At 48.7% G+C, this 24,392-nt stretch overlaps 1 protein-coding gene across 3 annotated transcripts in view; it reads right to left on the bottom strand.

Annotated features, from left to right (window-relative positions):
- Window positions 1-24,392, bottom strand: part of CYFIP2 (cytoplasmic FMR1 interacting protein 2) — a 117,298-nt gene that overhangs the window by 14,526 nt on the left and 78,380 nt on the right. For all 3 annotated transcript variants that reach the window (XM_066273126.1, XM_066273124.1, XM_066273125.1), the window contains 3 exons: window positions 19,387-19,530; window positions 17,877-17,967; window positions 16,866-16,996 (listed from right to left, as the gene is read on the bottom strand). In XM_066273126.1, the coding sequence (XP_066129223.1) occupies window positions 16,866-16,996; window positions 17,877-17,967; window positions 19,387-19,530 (366 nt within the window). The remainder of the gene's footprint in view (window positions 1-16,865; window positions 16,997-17,876; window positions 17,968-19,386; window positions 19,531-24,392) is intronic.

Genomic DNA, 24,392 nt, shown 5'->3' with positions numbered 1-24,392 from the left:
TTATTAAATGAATATTTGTTATCCCTTATGTTTCTTAGATGAATGAATGTACTTATCCATATGACTATCTTCCAAGTACAAAAATACTATTATAGCCATTCATCCAACGAGTACACATTGAACACCAGGCACTGTTCTAGGCTTTGCAGATATGATGTCGAACAAGTTAGACAAGATCTTTGCACTCATGGAATTTACAGTCTAGTTCATAGAGGCAGATAAAAACAAGTACATAAATCAGGAAATTTCAGATAGTGATAAAAACACAATTGGGTAAAAAGCTAGAATGACTGGGAAAGGGGAAGGAACCACTTGAGAGAAGGGTTAGGAAAAGTCTTTCAAGGAAAGTCATTAAATAAAGAATAGAATGAAGTGAAGGAGTCAATCACATAGATATGAAGTAAGAACGTTCCAGTGCAAAGGGCCTGGGGCAGAAAGTACAGTGATACAAAGAATCATAGTACAGTTTGAGGCCCTAACGGTAGGGAGGCACTAGTTCATGTGGGGCTTCATAGGCATGATATGAAGCCTGGATTTTATGTGAAGGGCAATGAGGAACTACTGAAATATTTCAAGCAGAGGATTGGTACACATAACCCCACTTCAAAATTTTCTTATCTTTCTTATTTTCTTTCAGAATTTCATTTGATCCAGGAAACGTCTTGTTAGCAGATTAAGTTGCCTATTGCACAAACTATCAACTTTTTGTTTGGTGAGTAAAACTGATCTTGGGAGAGAGTTAGGGGATGGAGAAAGGGGAAGGAGGCTCCGGGCATCCACAATAAGAGCAGTGTTGCTGATTTATTCACTTTATACAGCAAGCTTCCAGCTCAGATTTCTTTGGGGAGACAGGAGTGTCCCACTTACCCCCCCCCCATGTGCACCCACCACCACCCTGAGCTTGCCTGCAGGACTCCAAAGGTTCTTGGTGGGGGGTGCTTCATGCTGGCTTCCTGTGTGTCTCTACCTTGTAATGCCATTTGTGGATGAAGGTGAGGAAAGAGAGAAGGCCATGGCTTCCTAGGGAAGGTGGGAAGGCATTTGCCTGGGAGCTCCCAGAGGATGAGCTACGTGGCCGTTTGCATGATGAGGTGGCTGCGTACTCGGCAACACCTTTTGTGGAAGGTATTTGTTTGGCATTTGTTTGCTGAGGCCATTGCGACTGACAGAAATGTCCAGTTCGGTTCAGAACACACTAAGGCCTAAGTCAGGGATCTGAACAAGCTTCCATTGTGGATGCCCATGCTAATGGCTGACCTCCCTCTTGTCCAATCTCAGTCTTAAAGGATCCACACTTGGCCTTCGACTTTGCCCAGGAACCCGTCCAGCCGCTGGCCTGTGAAGTCCACAGCGAGGGCGTTCCGAGGGCGTTCCTTCCCCACTCGGCCCGGGCGCTTCCTGCTCCAGACAGGGCAGCCTTTGTTATTTGAATGCACCTCTGTGTGCCCATCACTGAATTTACACCCTCTCTCTGGAAGGCTCTCTAATCTACCTCTTTCCCTCACCCGCTCTTGCTTAGTTAATTCCCATCCTTTCAACTCTTAATTCAAGCATCCTTCCTTCCAGGAAGACTTCCTTGACCCCCTCAATACCTCCCTGACTATGCAGGTCCTTTGCTTTGTGTCCTAAGGAACCCACTTTTCCTGTTCGGCATTTGAGCTCAATCTGTATGCTATGTGCCCATGGGTCGCTATTTGATTAATGTCTACCTCCCCCTACTGGAATGTAACCTTCATGAAGGTAGGGACCATGCCCATTTCTGACCATATTTTATTCCCAATAGTGAGCACAGTGCCTAATAACTGGTAAATGCTCAATCAGTGCGTGGGATCAAAGTTGAATGTCTGCAGTAGGTAAAGGAATGGAGCATCTCTCCTATTTTTTACACAGGCCCAGATGTATTTCCTCTTTGATGTTACTGGTTACTCCGTATGACCTATGTGAGGCATTGCTAAGGAACGCTCCATGTAATGAGATTTCCAAGTATTTTAAGTTTTCTATCCTTCTCATCCTTCTTCCTCGTTTTTTTCCTACTTGTATGTATTTACTCGATTTTCTACATTAAACCTATGTTACTTAAAAAAAAGGCAACCTCTGGCGAAATAACTAATTCTCAACTCTAAAATAAGGAGCTTTTGGGGTCCTGACGCTGGAATCAGAGGGAAGGAATCCTAGCGTGCCATGTGATCCAGCAAGGAATATTTGTAGCAATATTTACACAGGTTTAATACTGTAAATAGTTATGTTTTTGTTTTGTTCTTCTTTTGTTTAGGCTATAATTGACAAATGACAAGTACGGGACAAAATACAAACGTTACAAAAAGTACAGCTGGGATGATATAAAAAGTAAATGTAAGAGACGAAATATCAGGAGTGTTCGTTTCCCACCTTCCATGGAAAGGAGTCCGGACAGTAAATAACGTTATTCAAACACACAATATAAGTGTGTTATCTCTGATTACAAGGGAAAACAACACAAGCAATAAATATTATAATAAAATATTGAGAGGAAGAGAGGAGAGAGATGCAAATGAACTAAAAATCTCATCTTTCAACTAGGGAGTCAATAAGTGTCACCTGAAGTGGCTAATTAAGACACAGGGATAGGCCCTAGCCAGTTGGCTCAGTGGTAGAGCATTGGCCCGGTTTGTGTGGAAGTCCTGGGTTTGATTCCCAGTCAGGGCACATAGGAGAAATGCCCATTGCTTCTCCCCCTCTCCCCTTTTCACTTCTCTCTCTCTCTTCCCCTCCCCTCCTGTAGCCATAGCTTGATTAGAGTGAGTTGGCCCCGGGCGCTGAGGATGGCTCCATGACCTCCACTTCAGGCGCTAAAAAAAGGGCTCTGGTTGCAACAGAGCAATGGCCTCAGATGGGCAGAGCAGAGCCCCCTAGTAGGCTTGCCACGTGGATCCTGGTTAGGGTGCATGGGGTAGTCTGTCTCTGCTTCCCCTTAGCTCACTAAAAAAAAAAAAAAAGGGACACAGGGATCAGCCTCATCTGAAGTATTATGGAAATATTCAGAGGAACCTATAACAGGAGCCTGGAGCCTGGGAGGCAGGTGGGTAGAAATGCAGTGAGCCAAGAAGAATGTTGTCCATCATCAGCTCATCTATATGATTTGATTTGCTTTCAGGTGCAATTAAGAACAATTTCAAGGGAACAGAATGAAGAGGTTGGATTAAACAGTCTCTCAGGGTTTATAGAGTCTCCCTGGAGCTGAGAATCTATAACAACATGATCGCCTCATTCCCCAGGGAAGGAGAGGAAATGAGTATTTACTGAGCAAGACATGCCACGTTGTACCCATTGTCTGCTTTATACCCCAGAACATCCTGTGAGGTAGCTCTTATGGTCCCCATCCTACGGGCAAGGACAGGGAGGTTCTCGGGAAGGTGAAATTCCTGGCATTCCCCGCCAGCTCCACACAGCAATGAGGAAGCAGAGGGGCCGCCACTGAGACCGGGGCCACCTCCCTGCAGCCCCATCGCTTTAGCAGGGCAGTCCGTGCAGCTGAGGCCTCGGGATGCTTGAAGTATCGCCCTCCCCCATTCTACATACACGTGATGAAAAAGAGTAAAAGTATCAAAAACAGAACCAGGAGAAAATTACTTTAAAAATCATCACCCGAAAAACTTTTTTTACCTTATGCATATCTGACAGGAGTATATCCCCTCTTCCTTCACTGGCTGGGTGTTTGGTCCTAACAGCTACATTCTTAAAAATGTGTAACATATCTACGCTGTCTGAAGAATGAAGAGTCTTGAGTCATCTTCTAGCCAAAGAAACGGGAAGTTACTGACACCTCTGTTCCCCAACTCCCACAGGTAACCTCTACCTCAAATTTGTGTAAACAATTTTTTTTTTTTTGTATTTTTCCGAAGCTGGAAACTGGGAGGCAGTCAGACAGACTCCCGCATGCACCCGACCAGGATCCACCTGGCACGCCCACCAGGGGGCGATGCTCTGCCCATCCTGGGGCGTCGCTCTGCCGCAATCAGAGCCATTCTAGTACCTGAGGCAGAGGCCATGGAGCCATCCTCAGTGAGCGGGCAAACTTTGCTCCAGTGGAGCCTTGGCTGTGGGAGGGGAAGAGAGAGACAGAGAGGAAGGAGAGGGGGAGGGGTGGAGAAGCAGATGGGTGCTTCTCCTGTGTGCCCCGGCCGGGAATCGAACCTGGGACTCCTGCACACCAGGCCGACGCTCTACTACTGAGCAAACCGGCCAGGGCCTGTGTAGACAATTTATTTGCAGGCAGCAAAGTTTTGAAGATCTGTGGGTATGATTATGACTAGACCATTTATGTGGTCAAATTTATACCTATATGTTACCCTCAAACCAAAAATTCTCCCCTCACTTTTATCCATTCCACAAAGACTTATTCAAATTCCACCCTGGGAGCCTCCTACGCCTTTTTCTTTTTGAAAGCTGATCAGAGCCCTCATTCGTTCAGGTCTTCCACCAAGCAATCTGCAGGCTGAGCTGTCTAATCTAGCCCAAGCCCGGGGTTCTGAAGTCTGTGCTTCCACAGAGAATCAGAGCAGGGCTTCTGACTGAGAGCGCGTCTTCTCGGAAGGCCCAGCCATACTCAGGACTCACATTTTATCTGACATGAGAGGTCAACAAGAGGACTATAGAGAACATGGGTACAATACTACCTAGAGGTCAAACAGGGAGGTGCAAATTCTGACGAGGATATAGCCTGAGCAGAAATGAACTCAGTCATTCCTTCTTTCCTTCATTCAGTCACTCAATCATTCAACAAATAGTAGGCATCCGTCCATTGCACATGTCTCTCTGCAAAATGCTGGAGCTACAGCAGGAAGTGAGGCGGGCCTGAGGCACGCTCCTTACCAAGATGAGGAGGCAACGAGTACAGCTGGGCAGTTCTCGTGAGTGCTACAATTGGGGTGCGCATGGGGGCTTTGGGAACACACAAGGGACAACCGGTCCAGACTTGCGGGAAGAGGCTAGGGAAGGCTTTCTGGAGAAAGAAATGCTAAGCTGAGACCTGAGCCAGGAGCGTGTGTTGGACAGGTGGGGGGAGCAGCACCTGCAAAGGCCCCAAAGTGAGAGGGACGAAGGTGGGTGGGTGAGGGGCCGACAGCAGCTTTCGGGGCTGGGGGGCGGTGACAGGAGACAAGGAAGAAGGGGTGAGCAGGCGGCAGGCAGCAGGCCGGAAAGGGTCTTGTAAGCCTCGTTTCAGTGTTTGGACAATAACTTGATGGTCTTCATGAAGGAAATGGCCTAATCAGATCGGCAATTTCACCTTCTGGCTGCGAGAGAGACAGGATTAGGGAAGAGTAAAAGGGGTGTTGGAACAGTCCAAGCAAGAGACCGCTGCGCCTGGGGTAGTGGCAAAGGAAACGGAGAGGAGGGGGCAGGCGTCCGAGACACAGTGACAGACTGGATGTGAGCAGACGGAAAATGACACCTATGCTGTGCCATTCACGGGGTCAGAGGACACACTGGTGGGCAGGCAGAGGGGAGCTGACATCAGATCTGAGCAACGTGAATTCCTCATGTCTGGACATTCAGGAGAAGATGTCTAAAAGGCAATTAGATAGAAGATCTGGGGCCCCGCCAAGCCTGGGGAGTGGGTTCCCGGGCACGAGAGGGGCCCGGACGCTGCAGGAAACATGGTGATGGGTAAGAGTGGAAAAACTAGATTTCAATGAAGCCCACCATGTCGTGGGGCAGACAGGCAAGGGCATCTGTGACTGGGAAACAAAACAGTGGGTTTTAGGTACAACAGAAGTTGCACACAACTTTGCCAGGGGCTCTGGAGATTGGGAGTTGGGAGAGATCACATCAAGTTGCTTACGGAGAACAGGCATTTGGTCAAGTGTGAACTGAATACAGGGCTGAGAGTGACGCAGGGATGGCTCTGAGAGGGGCCGGGAGGTTGGGCAGGAAAGGTGCACCGCAATCAGAGGGCAGATAAGATCACAGATAGGATTGCTGATGTCAAATAGCAGGAAATCCTTGGCTGGGGTTTGTGGGGCAGGGGGCGGCTGGCAGGGCTGCAGGCCTGGACAGTCCTCCCTCCTAAAACCAGCCTGCCTTTGCTCTTCCACTCTGCAGCGCTTGCTGAGTTTGACAGCCCCGGATGGGACATAGGTCTTCCTTGAGAAGCACAAAAGCACGAGGAGTCCTCTGTGCTCATAGCAAGTCTCAAGTTGGGAATGCTGATTTTAAACCTCTAAGTGGCCAATTAGAACCTGCCGCGTGGTAACTGTCCTCACCAGCTGTTTCCCCTACTTGTCATTATTAGGCCTGGTGGACCCTGTCCCCAGAACGCACCTCCTTCAGAATCACCAGCTGCACCCCAAATGCAGGGTGCGGGGAGGGAGACGCCGGCCAGGGCAACAGCAAAGGCCCCAGGGGACTGTGTGCATTGCAGATCAATGGAATGTGCAATCAGCAAGTTCACGGACTGGGGGAAAAGTGGAATCAAGTCTAAGTTGTAATTGGAACAAAGACACCCCTCACCCGCTTCCCTGCCCCCCGGCCCCCTAGTCTTCCCTTCTATCCTGCTGCCTGGAAACCGAAACAGCTGACTGGTTAGCACCATCCAGTTAGACTGGTTAGCACCACCCAGTTCGCCCCTGGCCTTGTCCTACCGCCTCGCTCTCCGCCTCGCTCTCCGCACAGTCCCCAGGAAGCACGTGGGCATCTCAACGGCCTCCCAGATACCAGAGCAGGACGAAGCCCAGTGCTAGAGTGTCAGGACGGCTGGGCAGTTTCCAGGAGGCTCAGCCCCTCCGCTCTCACTGGCGATCAGGATGCTATCTTGTCAGGGTTTGTGTATATTTGGGGGGAGGGCGATGGTTTCCAGCAGGGATGACAAAATTACGTCACCCAGGGTGGGAGGGGTAGGCATAGCTGAATTCTCCGGGCCTCGTGGGTTAAAGCTGGGAGTTAGAATTTTAAAAATGACAATAGCCAACACAACAATAGCTGCCTGGTGTGAATAAATCAAAACTATACCAATTTTTTTTTGTCAAGTTAGCAAAACATGTATTTTTTTTTTTTTTTTTTTTTTTGGTGTGCCGCAGGATTTTGTGTGCTATAAGGTAAGAAAGGTTGAAAATCGCTGCTCTGGGGCCTTGGCTTCCATGGTAACAGGAAAGTAGGAAGAAAGTACAGGTGTAAGATCAGACAGGTTTAAGGTTTGATGGCAGGAAGCTGGGTGAGCTTGAAAAAAAGAATTTTAAGTCCAGCAACAACACACCTGTCAGTTCTAAGCAGGAGAGTGACACGACCGGATTATAGCTCTATTTATAGCTGCTACACAGAAAACCAGCCCTGCAATTTTATTTATCCCCTAATGCTTTACCGGCTTGTAAACCCCACCGTAGCAAGAATGCAAAGATAGAAACCCTCAGAGAGTCTGGTTTGGAAAACATTCCTCTTAAATTGAGCCCAGGGAGAAGGCATTATTATTAATTATTACTATTATTATCTTAGAGTCGTGGAAGCAGCAGTAAAGTCTCCCATCATGATCCATGGGAGGAGGGTGGCCAACAGCGGTATTCTGGGTGATCTTTGAGGGCCAGGCACAGGTCCCACGTGGCCTCTTTCTAATTTGGACCGGCTTCCGGGGCTTCATGTGCCTTTCCCTGATCTGAACTGACGCTTCCTGCTGGTAACTCAAATAGATGGGCGGTACGAGTGGTGGCAGAGTGGGCTCTAGCAGATGACTCTATAAGTTTAAAAAATGAGGGCAGAAGTACCTAAGGGCATATGTTACCAAGAATAAATCTCACCCACCAGCAGAAGGAGGAGAGGAGGGGGCAGGTGTCCAAGACCCAGTGACAGACTGGATGTGGGCAGACAGGAAATGACACCTATGCTGTGCCATTCACGGGGTCAGAGGACACGCTGGTGGGCAGGCAGGGGGGAGCTGACATTAGATCTGAGCAACGTAAATTCCTCATGTCTGGACATTCAGGAGAAGATGTCTAAAAGGCAATTAGACAGAAGGTCTGGGGCCCCGCCAAGCAGGAAAAAACAAACCCTCCTAACTTTCCTTCTTACATATCATGATCTTGTCTGCACATGGCCTTTTCTCTTAACTTTTCAGATCCCATCATGTGGTTTCTCCCTTCTTCTCCCTCAAGTTTGTGTTATGAAAAATAAAGAAATAAAACTCCTGAAAGAATAATGAGGCCCTGGCCGGTTGGCTCAGCGGTAGAGCGTCGGCCTGGCGTGCGGGGGACCCGGGTTCGATTCCCGGCCAGGGCACATAGGAGAAGCACCCATTTGCTTCTCTACCCCTCCCCCCTCCTTCCTCTCTATCTCTCTCTTCCCCTCCCGCAGCCTTGGCTCCATTGGAGCAAAGATGGCCCGGGTGCTGGGGATGGCTCCTTGGCCTCTGCCCCAGGTGCTAGAGTGGCTCTGGTCCCCGCAGAGCGACGCCCCGGAGGGGCAGAGTGTTGCCCCTGGTGGGCGTGCCGGGTGGATCCCGGTCAGGCGCATGCGGGAGTCTGTCTGACTGTCTCTCCCCGTTTCCAGCTTCAGAAAAATACAAAAAAAAAAAAAAAAAAAGAAAAGAATAATGAACATCCTGATACCCTTGGGGTAGAGTCTCAGTGACCATACAGCCATATCTGCTTTGACCCAAAACGGTTTCTGGACTCCCTTGAAAGTAAGTTAAAGCTATTGCATTTCTTAGCCTTATCCGCTTCATCGCGCAGCTCCTGAAAACAAGGACGTCCTCAGTGTTGTGGTTCCAATGTTAAAAGACATTCTTGATATCGTATCATATGCAGGCAATACCAGCATTTGTTCAGTTCATAAAACTTCTCTTCTATGGTTCTTTTTTCTTTTTCTTTTTGAACTGGGATCCAACCAGGGTGGGTTTTCTAATGCGTCCACACCCGCCATGCACCACAGTAATGCTAATTACTCTATTGCTTAGGTAGGACAACCACTAGCACACTGGGGCTGTGAGAGAAGTAATCACGACAGGATTGATAAGGACCAAGCCCTAATGCAAACAGCTCTTTGCCAACAGAGCCGCTAAAAGTGAAAAGGTTTTTGGTCAGAAGGCAAAGGGTCAGGAACCCACTTCCAGATACTCCTTCCTTGAATTTTATTTTGGTGATTCTTTTAGTCTTAAAAGTTTCCTTTTCTGTTTCTCTTCACTTAAAACTGATAGACCATCCAATACCACAAATCCTCATGTTCCCGACTTAGTCCATGAGGTTTCACTGCAGACTGATTTCTCTTGGTTAGAGGATGTCATAAAAATTTACAATGCATATTTATAAAAAAAAAAAAAAAAAAAGGAAGGATCAATATGATCCTAAGCAGGTCAAGTTCATGGAGAACAATAGACTCCACCTTCAGGCTCTGTTTCTGGGTGAAAACAATGTGCCATTTGCAGCTGCTTTTCCTAATGATCATCATCAAAGCAATCTAAATTTAACAAAATTTAATATTTCCTTAAACAGCATTTTGCTCTGAGTTTTGAGGCAACAAAAAAGACAAATAACAGTGATATGAACGTCACATGTTTTTTTCTGTCAAGTAAGTGCAGAGAAATGAGCTGGCAAACTGGAGGTCAAGACCCCACAGGAATCCCCTCTGGTATTCTGGCAGGAAAGGCATGGGGGGCGGGGCCTAACCAGAGAGTTCAGTGGGTTGTTTTAAACATTCCCTTATATGGATGCACATGGATGGTGAGTGTCCGTGTTTCCTGCATACTGATGTTAAGAATTTAGGCTTCCCACACCCACCACAACCCTTCTTTGTATAGAATGTATGAGCTGTAGCTCCCAAGCCCTCACCTGAAGCTCCAGTTATGGGGAGGGAGGGTGGGGGAGCTCAGGTGAGGTCTATTCCAGGTGCTCCTGCTCTGTGTACCCGTCCCTGTGTGTGGGCTTCCCCAGCAATCTGTGCCTCACCTGTGTAATGCTATGTATGGTTATGTCTCACCTCCACACCTCCCCCAACCCCTGAATTGTCAAGGTGGAAAAACAATTATTGTTCTGATTTAGAATCATGTTTGGTCAACTGGGAAAGATCTACAGCCGAGGAGCTGGCCTAGAAGGTAGCCCCCACCCCAAGTGCATGTCAGTGTCCTCCAAGGTTGGCAATTCCCAAAGAGTATGAATTTGGGGATACAGGGAAATGGTATTCCATACTAGTGAGTCAGGTGGTGAGCAAGTGACGCCTTTCCAGTTTCCTATCAGTCTTTTTGACAACTTCAGTGAGAAAGTCTCCACGTGCAACCTTTCCTAAGCGCACATCCTAATCCCTCTTCACCACGTGCCAACCTCTATTTTTAACAGCAGGGGCAGGCCTCGGGTGCAGAGGCCCAGGCAGGCAGTGGCTGGAATGCCACCACCTTGCTTTGTTTCGGTGGAACTGATTATTCTGGTTGCTCTCTAAGGGTGAAAAGAAATAATGAATTTTCAATGGGAGTGATAGAAAGGTTTCCTTTAAAAGAAGTTTAAGTTAAAAAGTAATTTGTTGCCCTGGCCGGTTGGCTCAGCGGTAGAGCGTCGGCCTAGCGTGCGGAGGACCCGAGTTCGATTCCCGGCCAGGGCACACAGGAGAAGCGCCCATTTGCTTCTTCACCCCTCCGCCGCGCTTTCCTCTCTGTCTCTCTCTTCCCCTCCCGCAGCCAAGGCTCCATTGGAGCAAAGATAGCCCAGGCGCTGGGGATGGCTCTGTGGCCTCTGCCTCAGGCGCTAGAGTGGCTCTGGTCGCAACATGGCGACGCCCAGGATGGGCAGAGCATTGCCCCCTGGTGGGCAGAGCATCGACCCCTGGTGGGCAGAGCGTCGCCCCTGGTGGGCGTGCCGGGTGGATCCCGGTTGGGCGCATGCGGGAGTCTGTCTGACTATCTCTCCCTGTTTCCAGCTTCAGAAAAATGAAAAAAAAAAAAAGTAATTTGTTAACTGAAATATAAATATTCCGTAAGGAACAGGACCAGTGGGTCTGCAGACGCAGCAAGAACCGTGACAAGCACACCTCAGTGACCAAGCTTTGGAAACGGCAGTTCAGGGAGACTCCTTCCCGATCAGGGGCTCTTCATCCTGCCTGCTCTTTGCAAACTCGGTGAATCTTACTCTTATAACTAAACAAAATAAAAACAGATGTAGGAGAAAATAATATGCTGAAATAAAAACCTCTGCAAGGAACCCTCTGGAATGTGAGCAGTGGTCACACTGTGGAGGGCAGCGTGCCTCTCTTCTCCCTCTTTCTGCTGCTCTGGGTTTTCCAGCTGCGACTTTATTACAGTTATGTAATAAGAAAAACAAAACAAAATTTTAAAAAGGACTATACAGGGGAAGCAAGAGATAACGGGGCCAGATGTGAAGCTGTAATTAAAACAAAAAATCTAAAACCAAAACCAGAACCGAAAAACCAACACAGCCATCGGCACAGCTCAGCGGAGTGGCACTCTGTCCCTGAGTATGCCACCTGTGAGGATCCTGGTCCCCGGCCAACTCCCGCACTCGCTGTAACCCTGGGAAGGTCGTCTCTTTCCCGGGGCCTCACTCTCCATTCTGCGGATGGGGGAATGCACCACAGAGGTGGTTCTCAACAAGGGGAGGTTCAGTCCTTCAAAGGCATAGTAGGCAGTATCTGGAGACCTTTTCAGTTGTCCCAACCGAAAGTGACATCTACTGGCATCTAGTGGGGAGACCCCAGAGATGCTGCCCAAGGTCCTGCGGTGCACAGGACGGGGCCCTACAACAAAGGGTTATCTGGCCCCACACGCCAGTGGTGCTGAGGCCGAGACGCCTGCCCTGGATGGTCTCTGATGATTTTCCCAGATCTGACCAACATGCGATTCTGAGTTTGGGCCCAGACTCGCCTCACCTCCTGTCAGGTGCTCTCATGACTGACGGGAGCGTGGCTGTGGCCCACTCCACTGTGAGGAGGAGAGAAGAAATCAACAGGGCAACAGGGTCAATGGCAAGAAACAGGCGCCGGCAGTAAGAGGCAGGTGCAGCAGGGCTGTCTCCTCCCCAGGCCTCGGTCCTGCCCTCCCTCCCCTCCTTCCTCCCCTCCTTCCTCCCTCCCTCCCGTGAGTGAACAGGGCCCTCTCCTGGTGCATGTTGGCATAACAAGCAATGGGCCGATGGGTCAAAAACCACACAGAATTTGAGTAAAAACACAGTGACCATGGAATACAACCCTAATGACCACCTTATGACTTCTCGGGGTAAAAAATACTAGGAGGAATGCTAGTCATTAATAACAGAGCTTCCTTTAAAAACACAACAGACTTATAAACAGATACTTGAGAAATGCTAACTCATTTCAGATTAGATGTAAATATTGACAAGCCTGCCACAATCAGCGCCTGTGTGGACACTTGATAAATGACACAGGCTGACCACTGCGGAGCAGGGAGGAGAAGGTCTTTTCAATCAGTGGTGCTGGAGAACTCGGCAAGAAATGAAATTGGATTTCTCCCACTAAATACAAACATTAATTCCAGAGACATAATGCACTCAGAGGCCTATTACTCCTTGAAAGGCTAAACTCTAAAACTTCAGAATTAAACATATATCCATGACTTTAGAGTAAGGAAGATGTTTTTAAATAAGTCACAACAGCACCAGCCCTACAGGGAGAAAAAAAGATAAGTATACTAAACCTTCATCGAAAGACAAGCTGCAGGAGTAGATCTGCCACACATGTATCCACAATATATAAAGAACAGCCACAGGCCCTGGCCGGTTGGCTCAGTGGTAGAGCGTCGGCCTGGCGTGCAGGGGTCCCGGGTTCGATTCCCGGCCAGGGCACACAGGAGAAGCGCCCATCTGCTTCTCCACCCCTCCCCCTCTCCTTCCTCTCTGTCTCTCTCTTCCCTTCCCGCAGCCAAAGGCTCCATTGGAGCAAAGATGGCCCGGGCGCTGGGGATGGCTCCTTGGCCTCTGCCCCAGGCGCTAGAGTGGCTCTGGTCGCCACAGAGCGATGCCCCGGAGGGGCAGAGCATCGCCCCCTGGTGGGCAGAGCGGTTGCCCCTGGTCGGGCGCATGTGGGAGTCTGTCAGACTGTCTCTCCCCATTTCCAGCTTCGGGGAAAAAAAAAAAAAAAGTGAAAATATCAAACAACATTGCACTAAGAGGCTGTCCAAAGGGCAATGCCATGTGGAAAGAGGTTCAGCATCATTAGTCAGCAGGGAAATAAAAAACCGTAATGAGATATACCATGACACATCCACCAGAATGGCCATGACTGTTGAAAAGACAGACAAATCAAGAGTTCATGAGGATGCGAAGAATGAAAACTCGGATACCTCACCGAATGGGAAAATCAGCTGGTACGACTGCTTTGTAAAACTGTTGGTAATATCTCCTGAAGCTGAACAGCGGTCTGCACATCGACTCAGCCATCGTACTGCTGTGTACTTGGCTGATCAAAATGAGAACACAGGGTCACCAAGACAAACGTACAAGGGTAGTCGTGACATCCTCATTCACAATAGCATCCAACTGTAAAGAATTCAAATGTCCATCCAAAGGAAAACGAACAATTCTGTTTATCCGACATAATACTAGACACAACTTATCCAACATAATACTGCATATTCTGTCTAGTACTGTATGGGCCTTACAACTGAATTACAAGCACCAAGCAAACACAACACTCCATAGGTTTGGGGGTCCTGTACTAATATTGTACCCTGAATTCTAAGAAAATTTATACGCACCTAACTGAAAGAAGAAAATATACCTTTGTCTAAGTAATCACCTTTTACATTTGTAGTCCTTCCACCTACAAATTAATAATATATGAATAATCTGTGAAAAACAAATAGGCAAGTCACAGAATGATAGGTGTTTGCAGAATATACACCCATATAGATCCAGAAAGAACTCTGCAAATCTATTAGAAAAAGATGACACAAAAGAGGAATGTCTTACTTCATATTTTTCAGTGGCCTGCCAGGTTTTCTTTTTTTTTAAATTTTTTTATTTTTTATTCATTTTAGAGAGGAGAGGGAGAGAGAGAGAGAGAGAGAGAGAGAGAGAGAGAGAGAGAGAGAGAAGAGACAGAGACAAGGGGAGGAGCAGGAAGCATCAACTCCCATATGTGCCTTGACCAGGCAAACCCAGGGTTTCGAACCGGCAACCTCAGCATTTCCAGGTCGATGCTTTATACACTGCGCCACCACAGGTCAGGCCCTGCCAGGTTTTCTAAAGCTACTATATACCACTTCTATGTTTTATATTGACCTTTAGTTCAATACCGCCACATGAATATATTTCTCTTCTAAAATATCAGACATTCTAGATAGAGGTAAAGTCCCTACTGACCTTTAATCCCAATTCCCTCCCTGAGACATGGAGAAAATAACTAAAGCATTCTGCTTTTTTTCCAGTTTTTTTTTTTTAATGCAGCAGTCTTTTGTGGGTTTTAATATTTTTTGTTTATTTTACATGTAAAGCAGGTAAAATAGCTTTTTTTCCCACTCAGTAGTATGACTTTCAGCATTTCTTAGGCTGGTCTGTACAAAGCTACTTTGATGCCTTATTCAGAGTCGTCCACAAGGATGCTGTTGCAGTTTACATGGCCTGCCCTATGGGTGGCCATTGAGTCACACCCGTTCTTCTCTTCCTTGCTTCCTTTTTTATTTTTTGCCATTGGTTCCCCCTCTTGAATGAGAACAATTGATACATCGTGTAAATACTCATGTAATTTCAGCTTCATAAAGTAAAAAGCCCCAGAAAGCAGGGATCTCCTCAGCTGTCTAAGCAGAAAGCAGACTGCACAGCTTTGGGGAGCCCCGATCTTTGCCATGTGCCTGGCCCCCATCTCCCCAGGGCCGGGAATGGTACTGAAAACCTAAGCCTTTGTTTTCCCACTTCTGCTGCTGATGTGCTGTGTGATCTTGGGTGAGTGGCTCCCCCTTCTGGTTTGCCATTTCCTCCCTTATGAACAGAGGAGGTTGGAATTACACACTGCTGGGGTCTCTCTCAGCTCTGACCGTCTGTGATCCTGAGTGTCCCATTGTCCTCAGGGATATGTGCAAGTGACCACCCAGGCAGGGATGCCTGAGAAAACTTTTCCCTTTCCTTGTAGTCCTATCCATAGTTCGCCTCTCAGGGTATAAACAGGGGAAGTTTGATGCTCAGGAGGTGCTAAGAGCAGACATGAGGATCCAAGGCTTTGGGGACCCACCCACCCTCCTCCACCTCCACTCCTGGTGCATCTCCTCATCTTCCTGAGGCCTCAACAGAGCACCGTTTCCTACTTATCTCATCCCCGTGACTGCTGGAGGTTAAGTTGCCATGGCAACCAAGGCCTACTGAACCATGTTAAAAAAAACCTGTCACTATAAAGAGGAACACTTAGCTGCCTTGGGAGTCCATGGGGGAACAGAGAGGCAATTATGCGCATTTCAGATTTTCCAGTGAGCATGCATCCCTCCTGTGAAGAAGGGGACCCTGAGCTGGGGAGTGAGCCGGCTTACAGATAACTTGAAGCAAGACCTTTCCTGGGCTCTTATTCTGAGCTCTTGCAATCATGGCTTCCTCCTCAGCTCTCTCTCTTTTCGTTCAGCCTCCTTCCTAATTCCTTCCTTTTGTCTCTGCTCTCTATGAGCCTCCTGCCTACAAGATGACCCCTGAGCTGGACAGCTGCAAATAGCATCCTCCTTCACTCCCTTTCCAGTCAGTTCTTCTCCCAACAGCTGAAAGGAAGTCAGAGCCCCTCCCGCTCCCTCTCCCTCTCACAATGCTCCGAGGGCCTGGGGACTGTGGCTCCCTGCTTCCCCCACTCAGCTCCTACCTTGTCCCCTTACCCTCTTCATTCCAGCTCACTCTGGGTACTTTCTTTTTCTTAGAGACGTCGAGCTTCATGCATGCCTGACACCCATCACCCCCCGCCAGTCCCATCTCCCTGCTGATTGCTTCGCCGCATGTACCAGCATCTGCACCCACAATCTCTCATGATTTCCCTTTCCCATCGCCTCCCTCTCCAGAAGAAAAACAGTGGTAACCTGTCTCTCTTGTTCCTGGACATTTATCCACCGCCTAGCAACTGCACCTGCCAATGAGTTCCACCGAACGCGTGTACAGAGAGAGGAATGTGGGAACATTCCCACTGCGTCCTGAGGGTCACACCTCCCCAGAGCCACATCTCTTCCCATTTCCTTCCACTGCTCGGCTGCACCAGCTACCCCGGGGCTGCAGGTAGGGCCAGGCCCACCTGTGGGCACCAGTCATGGAGAAGAGCAGACACACACAGGGGTGTGCCGGGAAGAATGGGGAGGATGCAGCCTCTGTGACAAGCCACGAGGGCTGCCGAGTGTGGACGAACAGTCATGGGAAAGAGTGGCTTGTTCCATATGGTCCTGGGAGGGGCAGTATCTGGAGCTTTTGCTCATTATGATAACTCAGACCAATTATCGAGTCCTTATTGTTCGCACTTGACACGCATTACCTGCTTTCAGCCTCTAATTACCCTGTAGGGAAGAACCGCTGTCACTGCGCGACTCTGCTGGACTTGAGAACACATCATCTCTGTAAATACTCCCCGCTACTGTCCAGGACACAAGGCAGGGACTGGCTACTGCTCTGTCCGTGAGAGCAGTGCCGTTCCTATGGCAACCCAGGAGTCCTTATTTGTTCAATGAGAGAAGGGAAAATTAAGAAGGCAACAGATGGTCACGGTCCTACCACTCATCAAGGTGGGCAGGCGCGGGAGCTACACTCCTCCCAGCGCTTGGATGCTCAGAGCTGTCTGACGTGGCAGGGAGGGGTGCGAGCTGGCAGGGGCCTCGGGAATCTGGTTGGGGTGGGCGTGCCTCCCGGCCGAGGACGCTCCCCTCTGCGCTCAGGACTCACCAGGGCTTGCTCTATCAGACTCACCAGGGCTTGCTCTATCAGACTCACCAGGGCTTGCTCTATCAGCAGGCAGAACAGGATGGCGTTGCCCACCTCCCGCAGGCTCTGGAACACGTCTGTTTTGAGCTCTGCATACTCAATGATGTCCTTCAGCTGGTGGTGGAAGAACTCCAGGATCCCTGGCGGACAGGGAGGGGCAGTCAGCGAGAAGCTGACACAGCTCAGCCAGGTTTATGGAAGAGCCCACCGAGCGGCAGGCAGCCCCAGACCTGACTGTGGACCAGCGAAAAGCCCAACCTCGGGCCCGGGGCTAAGATTTCTCTCAGGCTCAGTACTAGAGAAAGATCAGGAGGCTGGTTCCAATCAGTTTTTGGAACAACAACAACAAAATACTACACACATACAAAAAAATGAGTAGGCCTGGGCCTTTCCCAGTCCCACCAAAAAGTTGCCTTAATTCCTAATAACGACAGGAATAAACACTTACTTATTGGTGTTAGATACTGCGCTAAGGCCTTTATCTGCAATACCTCATTTGGTACTCATAACACCACCATAAACTAGGCACTATTACTCTCGTTTTCAGATGAGGCTCAGAGAGGGTAAGCGGCAGGTCCAGAGTCACACAGCTTAGTGCATGGGGCAGCTGAGACAGAAAACCAGTAGCTTTCGGTCCTAGCCCTTTCCTGTTCTGAGTCATGCTGACCCAGCACCTGGCATCTTGGTTTTCAGAAAAAAACACCCTGCGCCCCACTCTCGGTCTCCACCGTTCTGTATTTCCAGGCCCGCTCTCACACCTGCGGTTTCAGCAGTCCTGCGCGGCAGGCCGGGCAGGCATCCTTCGCCCTCCCTGGCGTTAGATGATGTAACTGCTCAGAGGGATTAAATATGGCCCAAGGCTACTATCCCACTAGTGGCAGAGGGAGGGTGCAAAACGCAGCTCGCTGGCACGTTAGAGAAGCAAACGTCCCAGGGCAGAAGGCCGGAGCCCTCATCCCACCAGAGGGGTCTGGGTTGTTTTCCTATCACCACCCCTGCCCCTGTCTCGCCATCACCAACCTGGGGAGCCATACTCGTGCCGGGGCAAGCGGCATATCTTGGGCATGACTTCGATCAGTGTTTTCACATACTGGAGGATGGTACCCTGGAGCTGAGAAAACAAGAGTACGTGATGGAACAGTCTGCCGTGGTCGCACAGGTACATGTCCGGGCTGGGCGCTGGGCTACTGGGGGTGGACGGGGGCTCTGCTGGAACCCGTGGTGGAGCGCGATGAACTGAACATGTCCCCTGTCTATTCTTATGTTGAAACCTGGATCCCCAATGTGATGGTATTTGGAGATGGGGTCTTTAGAAGGGGTGATTAGTCATGAGGGTGGAGCCCTCACAATGGGATTAGTGCCCTTGTATGAGGAGACAGGAGAGAGATGACGTCTCTCTCCCGTGTGAGGAGACAGCCAGGAGGAGGGCCCTCACCAGAACCTGACTATGCTTGCCCTGACCTTGACATCCAGCTTCCAGAACTGTGAGACAGGCATGTGGCTTAAGCCACCCAGTCTATGGTGTATTTGTTATAGCAGTCCAGGCGGGCTAAGACAGTAGGCTCTGTTCCCTGATTGGTTCTCCCCTAAAGAGGGGGGACGGCCCTGGTGTCCTGTATAAGGGAAAATGGGCCTTTATAAAACAGAAATGGGAGCTTTCTCGTTACTCCTTTGGGCTTACAGACTTTAAGGAAGGCTGTTTCTAGCCATGATGTCCTTCCTACGGTTGGGGTGCTTACATGAGATCCAGATTAAGGGCTGAAGTGAAACGGGGCCAGGCGGCTGTGCAGGCTGAGACACATTCTCTTATTTACACATGGAAAATCCAGAGCACATTTATCCCTCCTGTGTCCATGGCAGACATCTCTAATCAATTACCGCATTTCCCTGTGTAACTCTGGATTTAGCTTCACAGTTTGTAATCCATGGCTCCACACAGCTGCTACCAGAGAACTGGAGTTAGCCAGTGAATCCTGTTTGCCCTTCCTGACATGGTTATATGTCACTCTTTTATTTCTCTTTTGTCATCTCAAATTTTCAGGAAACTTTCCTTGCTTTGACAGTATTGTGGGGAATTAAATGGACGTTCAGATGACCACACTTGGGGCAGAGACAGAATGGTAATAAAGGGATACAGAATTCGCTTGAGGCCAGTGCAGTATAGGTAGCAGCATTTAGCAAGAAATCCCAAGGGGTAGGAGTGTGGTGATTGATTAGAGATGTCTGCCAGGGGCATGGGAGGTGAAAATGGTAGCACACGCATCATGGGTTTGCCATGCTGAAAGTAGATAACACGGCACAGGAGGGGACTATGAGCAGTCATTACTAGGCCCTAAAGGTCAATGTCAGGATTGCTGAGTTCAGTCATCAAGAGGAACCAAGGGATGAGGGCAAAGGACTCCCTGGGCGATTTCTACAGACACAACGGAAGTGTGTCTGATTTCACAGGCCAGGTCAAAAGTGAGAGCAGATCATGTTCCTGTCAACCCCACCTGGGCATGTTCCAGGCCGCCCTATGGCCCCTCCTTACCAAGCTCTTGACGATCTTCAGCAGTTCCTCCATGACCACAGCAATGCCCTGGTAACCCAGGAGTCTGCAGATGGTCTTGAAGTGAGGGGGCCCCACGAAGTTCCTGTAGGAGCTGTAGATGTGGCTGTAGGCGATGTTGAGAGGCTGGAAAACAGAGGATGTGTGAAATCAGCGACTGAGTCCTGAATGGACGCCGGCTGTGTGCTGGTGGGAGGTGTTTTGGTGATAAAAAGGATGGTATTCAGTGGGACACTTGGATGCATGTAAACACAATAATTTAAAATTAATAAAAAAAAAAGGATGGAAACTTGATGTCATATGCGCACTCTCACTGGGGACTCCTGTGAATGCTTGCAAGCAAGATGCTGGCCATGGAGAGAGGTGTGGCCAGTGGCCACAGGAGAGAGCCAACAAAGGTCACTAGATGGAGCAGTGGGTTCCCAGTGGAAGAGGAGAAAGAACTTCCAGTTGAGTATCTCTTTTTTACAGACTCTGGCTACCCATAACTGTCCACATACAAACCAGGACTTCTACAAGTTGAGCTATGGGGTGGGGGTGGGGTATACTGATGATTTTCTCTAGCTAGAGATATTTTTGGTACTAGAAACCGGCTGGAAGAATCATGTAAAAACTCGATAGCTGATTCTCCGACTCTTAGTTGTCTCCATCTATAACGGGGTGGGGTCTTGGGAACGACAGGTGTCTTCGTCTATGAAATAAGGGGCTGGATTAAATCAGGGGTTTCCTAATTTTTCACGCAGCAGTCCAAAGGAAAGATGTCACTGGAACTAATGTGATAAAACAGGCAGAAGCAGAGATGCTCTGTTTGGGTGCTGGCTGGGGGCCTGGGCCCTGGCCCCTGACTGGCCACCTCCATTGTCCTCGGAACTCTAATAAGACATCTTCAATGAAGTAGAGGGATTATAATAATCTCTGTCTGAGGATATATGACCATAATACAGGTCCCAAAATTGCTCTCATTTAGTTATCAAAGTTATCACTGACTGTTTTGAAATGCTGCCACTTACAGAGCACCTCATGCCCGGTTTCCTGAAGCCCTCTGTGAGCATGCTCATTTAATCGACACAACAAATGTATGGATATGGACCATTCTTAGCCCCATTTCACAGATGGGGGAAGTGAGGCACGGGGGGGGGGTGAGTAGCTGGCTCAAGGTCACACAGTTCACAAGTAACTGAGCCCTGATACACGCAGGTAGGTCAGATTCCAAAGCCCATGTTCTTAACCTCTACTTACAATAACTTTGGAACTGAATTCTATTCTAAAACATGCCCACTGTTTTTTTAGATAAGGTTTCATGTCAAAGCTTAGTTCTGAGTGTAGTTTTCCGGCCTGGAATAATAAAAATCCAGAACATAACCATGCAAATATGGGAAGACCACATCTGATACCCTATGAGCTGAAATTCTCTCGTAGTTGGCTAGTGAGGAACCTACATGAATTAAATAGGAACTGGGATGATGTTTTGAAGACTGCAAGATTCTCATCTCCCTCTGGAGTCATCGAGAGAAGGTTTACGCTCAGTTTAGGCTTTGCATTAAAGTATGCTTTAGGATAGATGAATTATTCTAAACTTGACAAAAGAAGCATGACAACTGTGCACGACGAACACCATGGGGAAACCCACTCACGGCAAGGATTCGTGAGGAACTGAGACACCCACTCATCGGGCAGGCTGAATGATGGTTCCTTTGGTGGGCCCATGCCCACGTGTCGGGGGAGGATCAGAACGCGACAAACAGGCTCTGCACTCAGCACTAATGTGCTGTCACAGTAAACCCTGTCTGAACTTGGCAGGCGGGTATCTTTGACGTGGTCCCTAAGGATTTCTAAATGTTATGGGGCAGGAATGGTTTATGTGGGGAGGGAAATGTAACTGACTTAGAAGCACAATGCTCACTAACATCGGTGTTCAGCAGATCCTGGAAGTATACGAACTGTTGAGTTTGATTTAGCCAGCCATGGGGGCCAGGCCATATAATTTTCTGTGCGGCGCAAACCATTTTAGTGTCAAACAGGGCCGGGTGTAGGGTGAGCTGAGTGAGGCCCCTAGATCTCAGGATGTTCGGAGGGGCTCACTGTCCTCGGTGAGTGCGTCTCACTCCTGCCCTGTTATCAAAGACCCATTCCGCGTTCACCCGTGCCCATGGCTAGGGGTGAAGAGTATATAACAGCCAATAAACAAACCATGGGGGACAAAGACTGACTAGAAAGGGGCCCAAGAGAACTTTCTAGGTGAGGGAAATGCCCTACATGTTGCTTGGATTGCTGACTGACTACACAGATGTATACACCTTTGTCAAATCTCATGAAAATATATGTACCCTTATGATTTGTGTATTTATGGACTAAGTGGTGGTATCTCCCCAACTTCATATGTGGAAGTCCTAACCCCTATATGTGGAACCTTTGGGAGGTCATTAAGTCATGAGGGTAGAGCCCTCATGAATGGGATTACTGCCCTTGTAAGAAGAGCTTCCCCACCTCGTCATGTGGGATACAATGAGAACAAGGCCATCTGCAAACCAGGAAGTGGGCTTTCACCAGACACAAGATCTACCAGTGCCTTGATCTTGGACTTCCAAGCCTCTAGGACTAGGTAATAAATAAATGTTGTTCAAGTCCCCTCGTTGACAGTTCTCTTGTTATAGCAGCCTGAACTAACTGCATTTTACTATATATGATTATGTGTCAATATAAAGGAAATTTTAAAAACCCCACTGGGCTCTATCACAGCCTAAGTTTCTTCCCAGCATTTGTTTTCAAGGATTAAAAAACAAAAACCTTAATTTTTCTCCTGAAGTCGACTGCAGCTCGAACCTGCACAGGCACAAAGAAATGGTGACCTGGCTCAGTTCACGGTCGCGAGAAGCGCTCAGCAGTGCACGTGGGCTGCCACGACCCCTTTCCCTACCCCGACCCACACCACGGCCGCTGGGCCTCTCCTAGGAACTCAGTACAGCTCTAGGCCCTGTTCCTTCCTCCCTTTCAAATAGCCAATAAGAGGCATTTCTGAGCAGCAGGGAGCTTCCCAATGGACATCCCTGGGGGCAGACAAAAACCCAATCAGCTACTTAATTTTTTCTGTGATTCTATGACTTTTTTTTTTTTTGCTTTGTCTGAATCTATAGTTATAAACCGTGGTGGGCACATCTGAGTTCAAATTCCAGGTCCATAGATTGGCTAGACTAGATGATCTTGAGCAAATGACTTCATCTCTCTGCTTTGGTTTTCGGAAAAGACGACACCAGCTCCAACAGGGCTGCTGGAGGCTGAAACGAGACAGCCGAGACAAAGCACAGCGCTCGGTGCCCGGCACACCGGGAGCAGTGACTGCAACGACAGCGTTCACATTGCTCTGCTGGGTAACTTGCTAAGCAAAGACCAGGGAGATTCAGCTTCCTGGTCAAACTCCCCCCAACAGTCGTGACGCCCTGAATGTGAAGAGGGGTGTGGATACACGAAGTAGAATTCTACAAAACACCACGATGTCCCCCCTGGGGATGTGACAGAGGACAGAGCAGGGACCAGCTGATGAAATGCAGCCAAAATGCAGAGTTTGCTCAATATTTACATTATAGAAAATGAGAGCTGTCCACCAACACACCGCGCTGGATGGGGGCTGACCCAGCAGCAAGCGTTTGAGCAGAGGAGTCAGAGTAACACGGTCTAGGGCTGTTGGGAGGGGACCCGCAGGGGGTCAGGGTGGGAAGAGATGTGACCAGCACGCTGTCAGAGGCGCAAGCCCCAGACACCTTCTGGATGCTCGCCCTGCCTCCCAGTCTTCGTAACCACCCAAGGGCTCTCTGGTCCCAAGTTTCCCTTAGCACTTCCTGACAAGCACACATGAAAATATAGTCCTCCCCGGTTCAAGACAGAGGAGAAAAGTAATTTTAAAATGGTTTTACCACCACACACAAGGGTTTAAAAATATCTGCTCAATGCACACAGGCAGCCTCTTGTTGACATGCCTACATCAGGCTTGGGTTCTGGTCTAGACCAGAGGTTCAAGCCTCAGCTGATGACCCCATCTCAGGAAGGACCAGTGTGAACGGAGCAGAATTCAAATCCTTCTAAGTGAACAACGCTCCTCCCTTCCCACCCTCCAAAACACAGCACTCCCATGCAGGAAGAAACACACACGCATGCTGAAAAGGGCATGCACACACACAGCCCCGGAGGGCACCCATCTGACCTGCTGGCTCAACAGGAGGCTGGGGCCTATTGAGAAAATGTGGGAATATGGGAGCCTGGGCATTTTCTGAGGTCGGGCAAAGAAAAACAGGAATGCAACAAGACTTGAGACACTGGAAACTCGCTATCAATCTTTTCTATTGAACCAACTCGGCTAACTGACTCCAGTTACGACCCAGAGGCCTATCTTAGAAACGAATTACGTTTAGGATGGCTCACTTTTAACGTCAAGCTAAACAGGCCTTGTGCCATCCACACTGCACAAAATAATTTTATGAGATCTTAAGACATAAACAATCCTGATTCAGGAATTAGAGCCATCTTATTAATGTGACATAAATATGCATTTTAAAAAAAGGCAAAATAGCCTGACTTGTGGTGGCGCAGTGGATAAAGCATCGACCTGGAACACTGAGGTCGCTGATCCGAAATCCTGGGCTTGCCTGGTCAAGGCACATATGCGAGTTGATGCTTCCTGCTCCTCCTCCTCCCCTTTTCTCCCTCTCTCTCCCTTTCTTTCCTTCTCTCCACCTCTTTCCCCTACCTCTCTAAAATGAATAAATAAAATTAAAAAAAGGCAAAATAGTATTTTAAAGAGAGAAATAAACATGGTAAGTTTGATTTGGCAGCTCCCAGGCACTATATTATCTGTATGGACCTTTTAAAAGTTGTGATGAAGCATACACAACATAACAGCTACCCTTTAAGCTGTTTTTTTTAAGAGCGGTATATGGGCTTTTAGACATAAGGCCTCTCTTTCACCGGATGGTAAACAGGGCCAGCCACCCCAA

Source organism: Saccopteryx bilineata, chromosome 4 (genome assembly GCF_036850765.1).
Source record: "Saccopteryx bilineata isolate mSacBil1 chromosome 4, mSacBil1_pri_phased_curated, whole genome shotgun sequence".
Taxonomy (NCBI): Eukaryota; Metazoa; Chordata; class Mammalia; order Chiroptera; family Emballonuridae; genus Saccopteryx; species Saccopteryx bilineata.
Note: the sequence above shows the minus strand (reverse complement) of the source record. Positions and strands in the feature narration are given on the sequence as shown.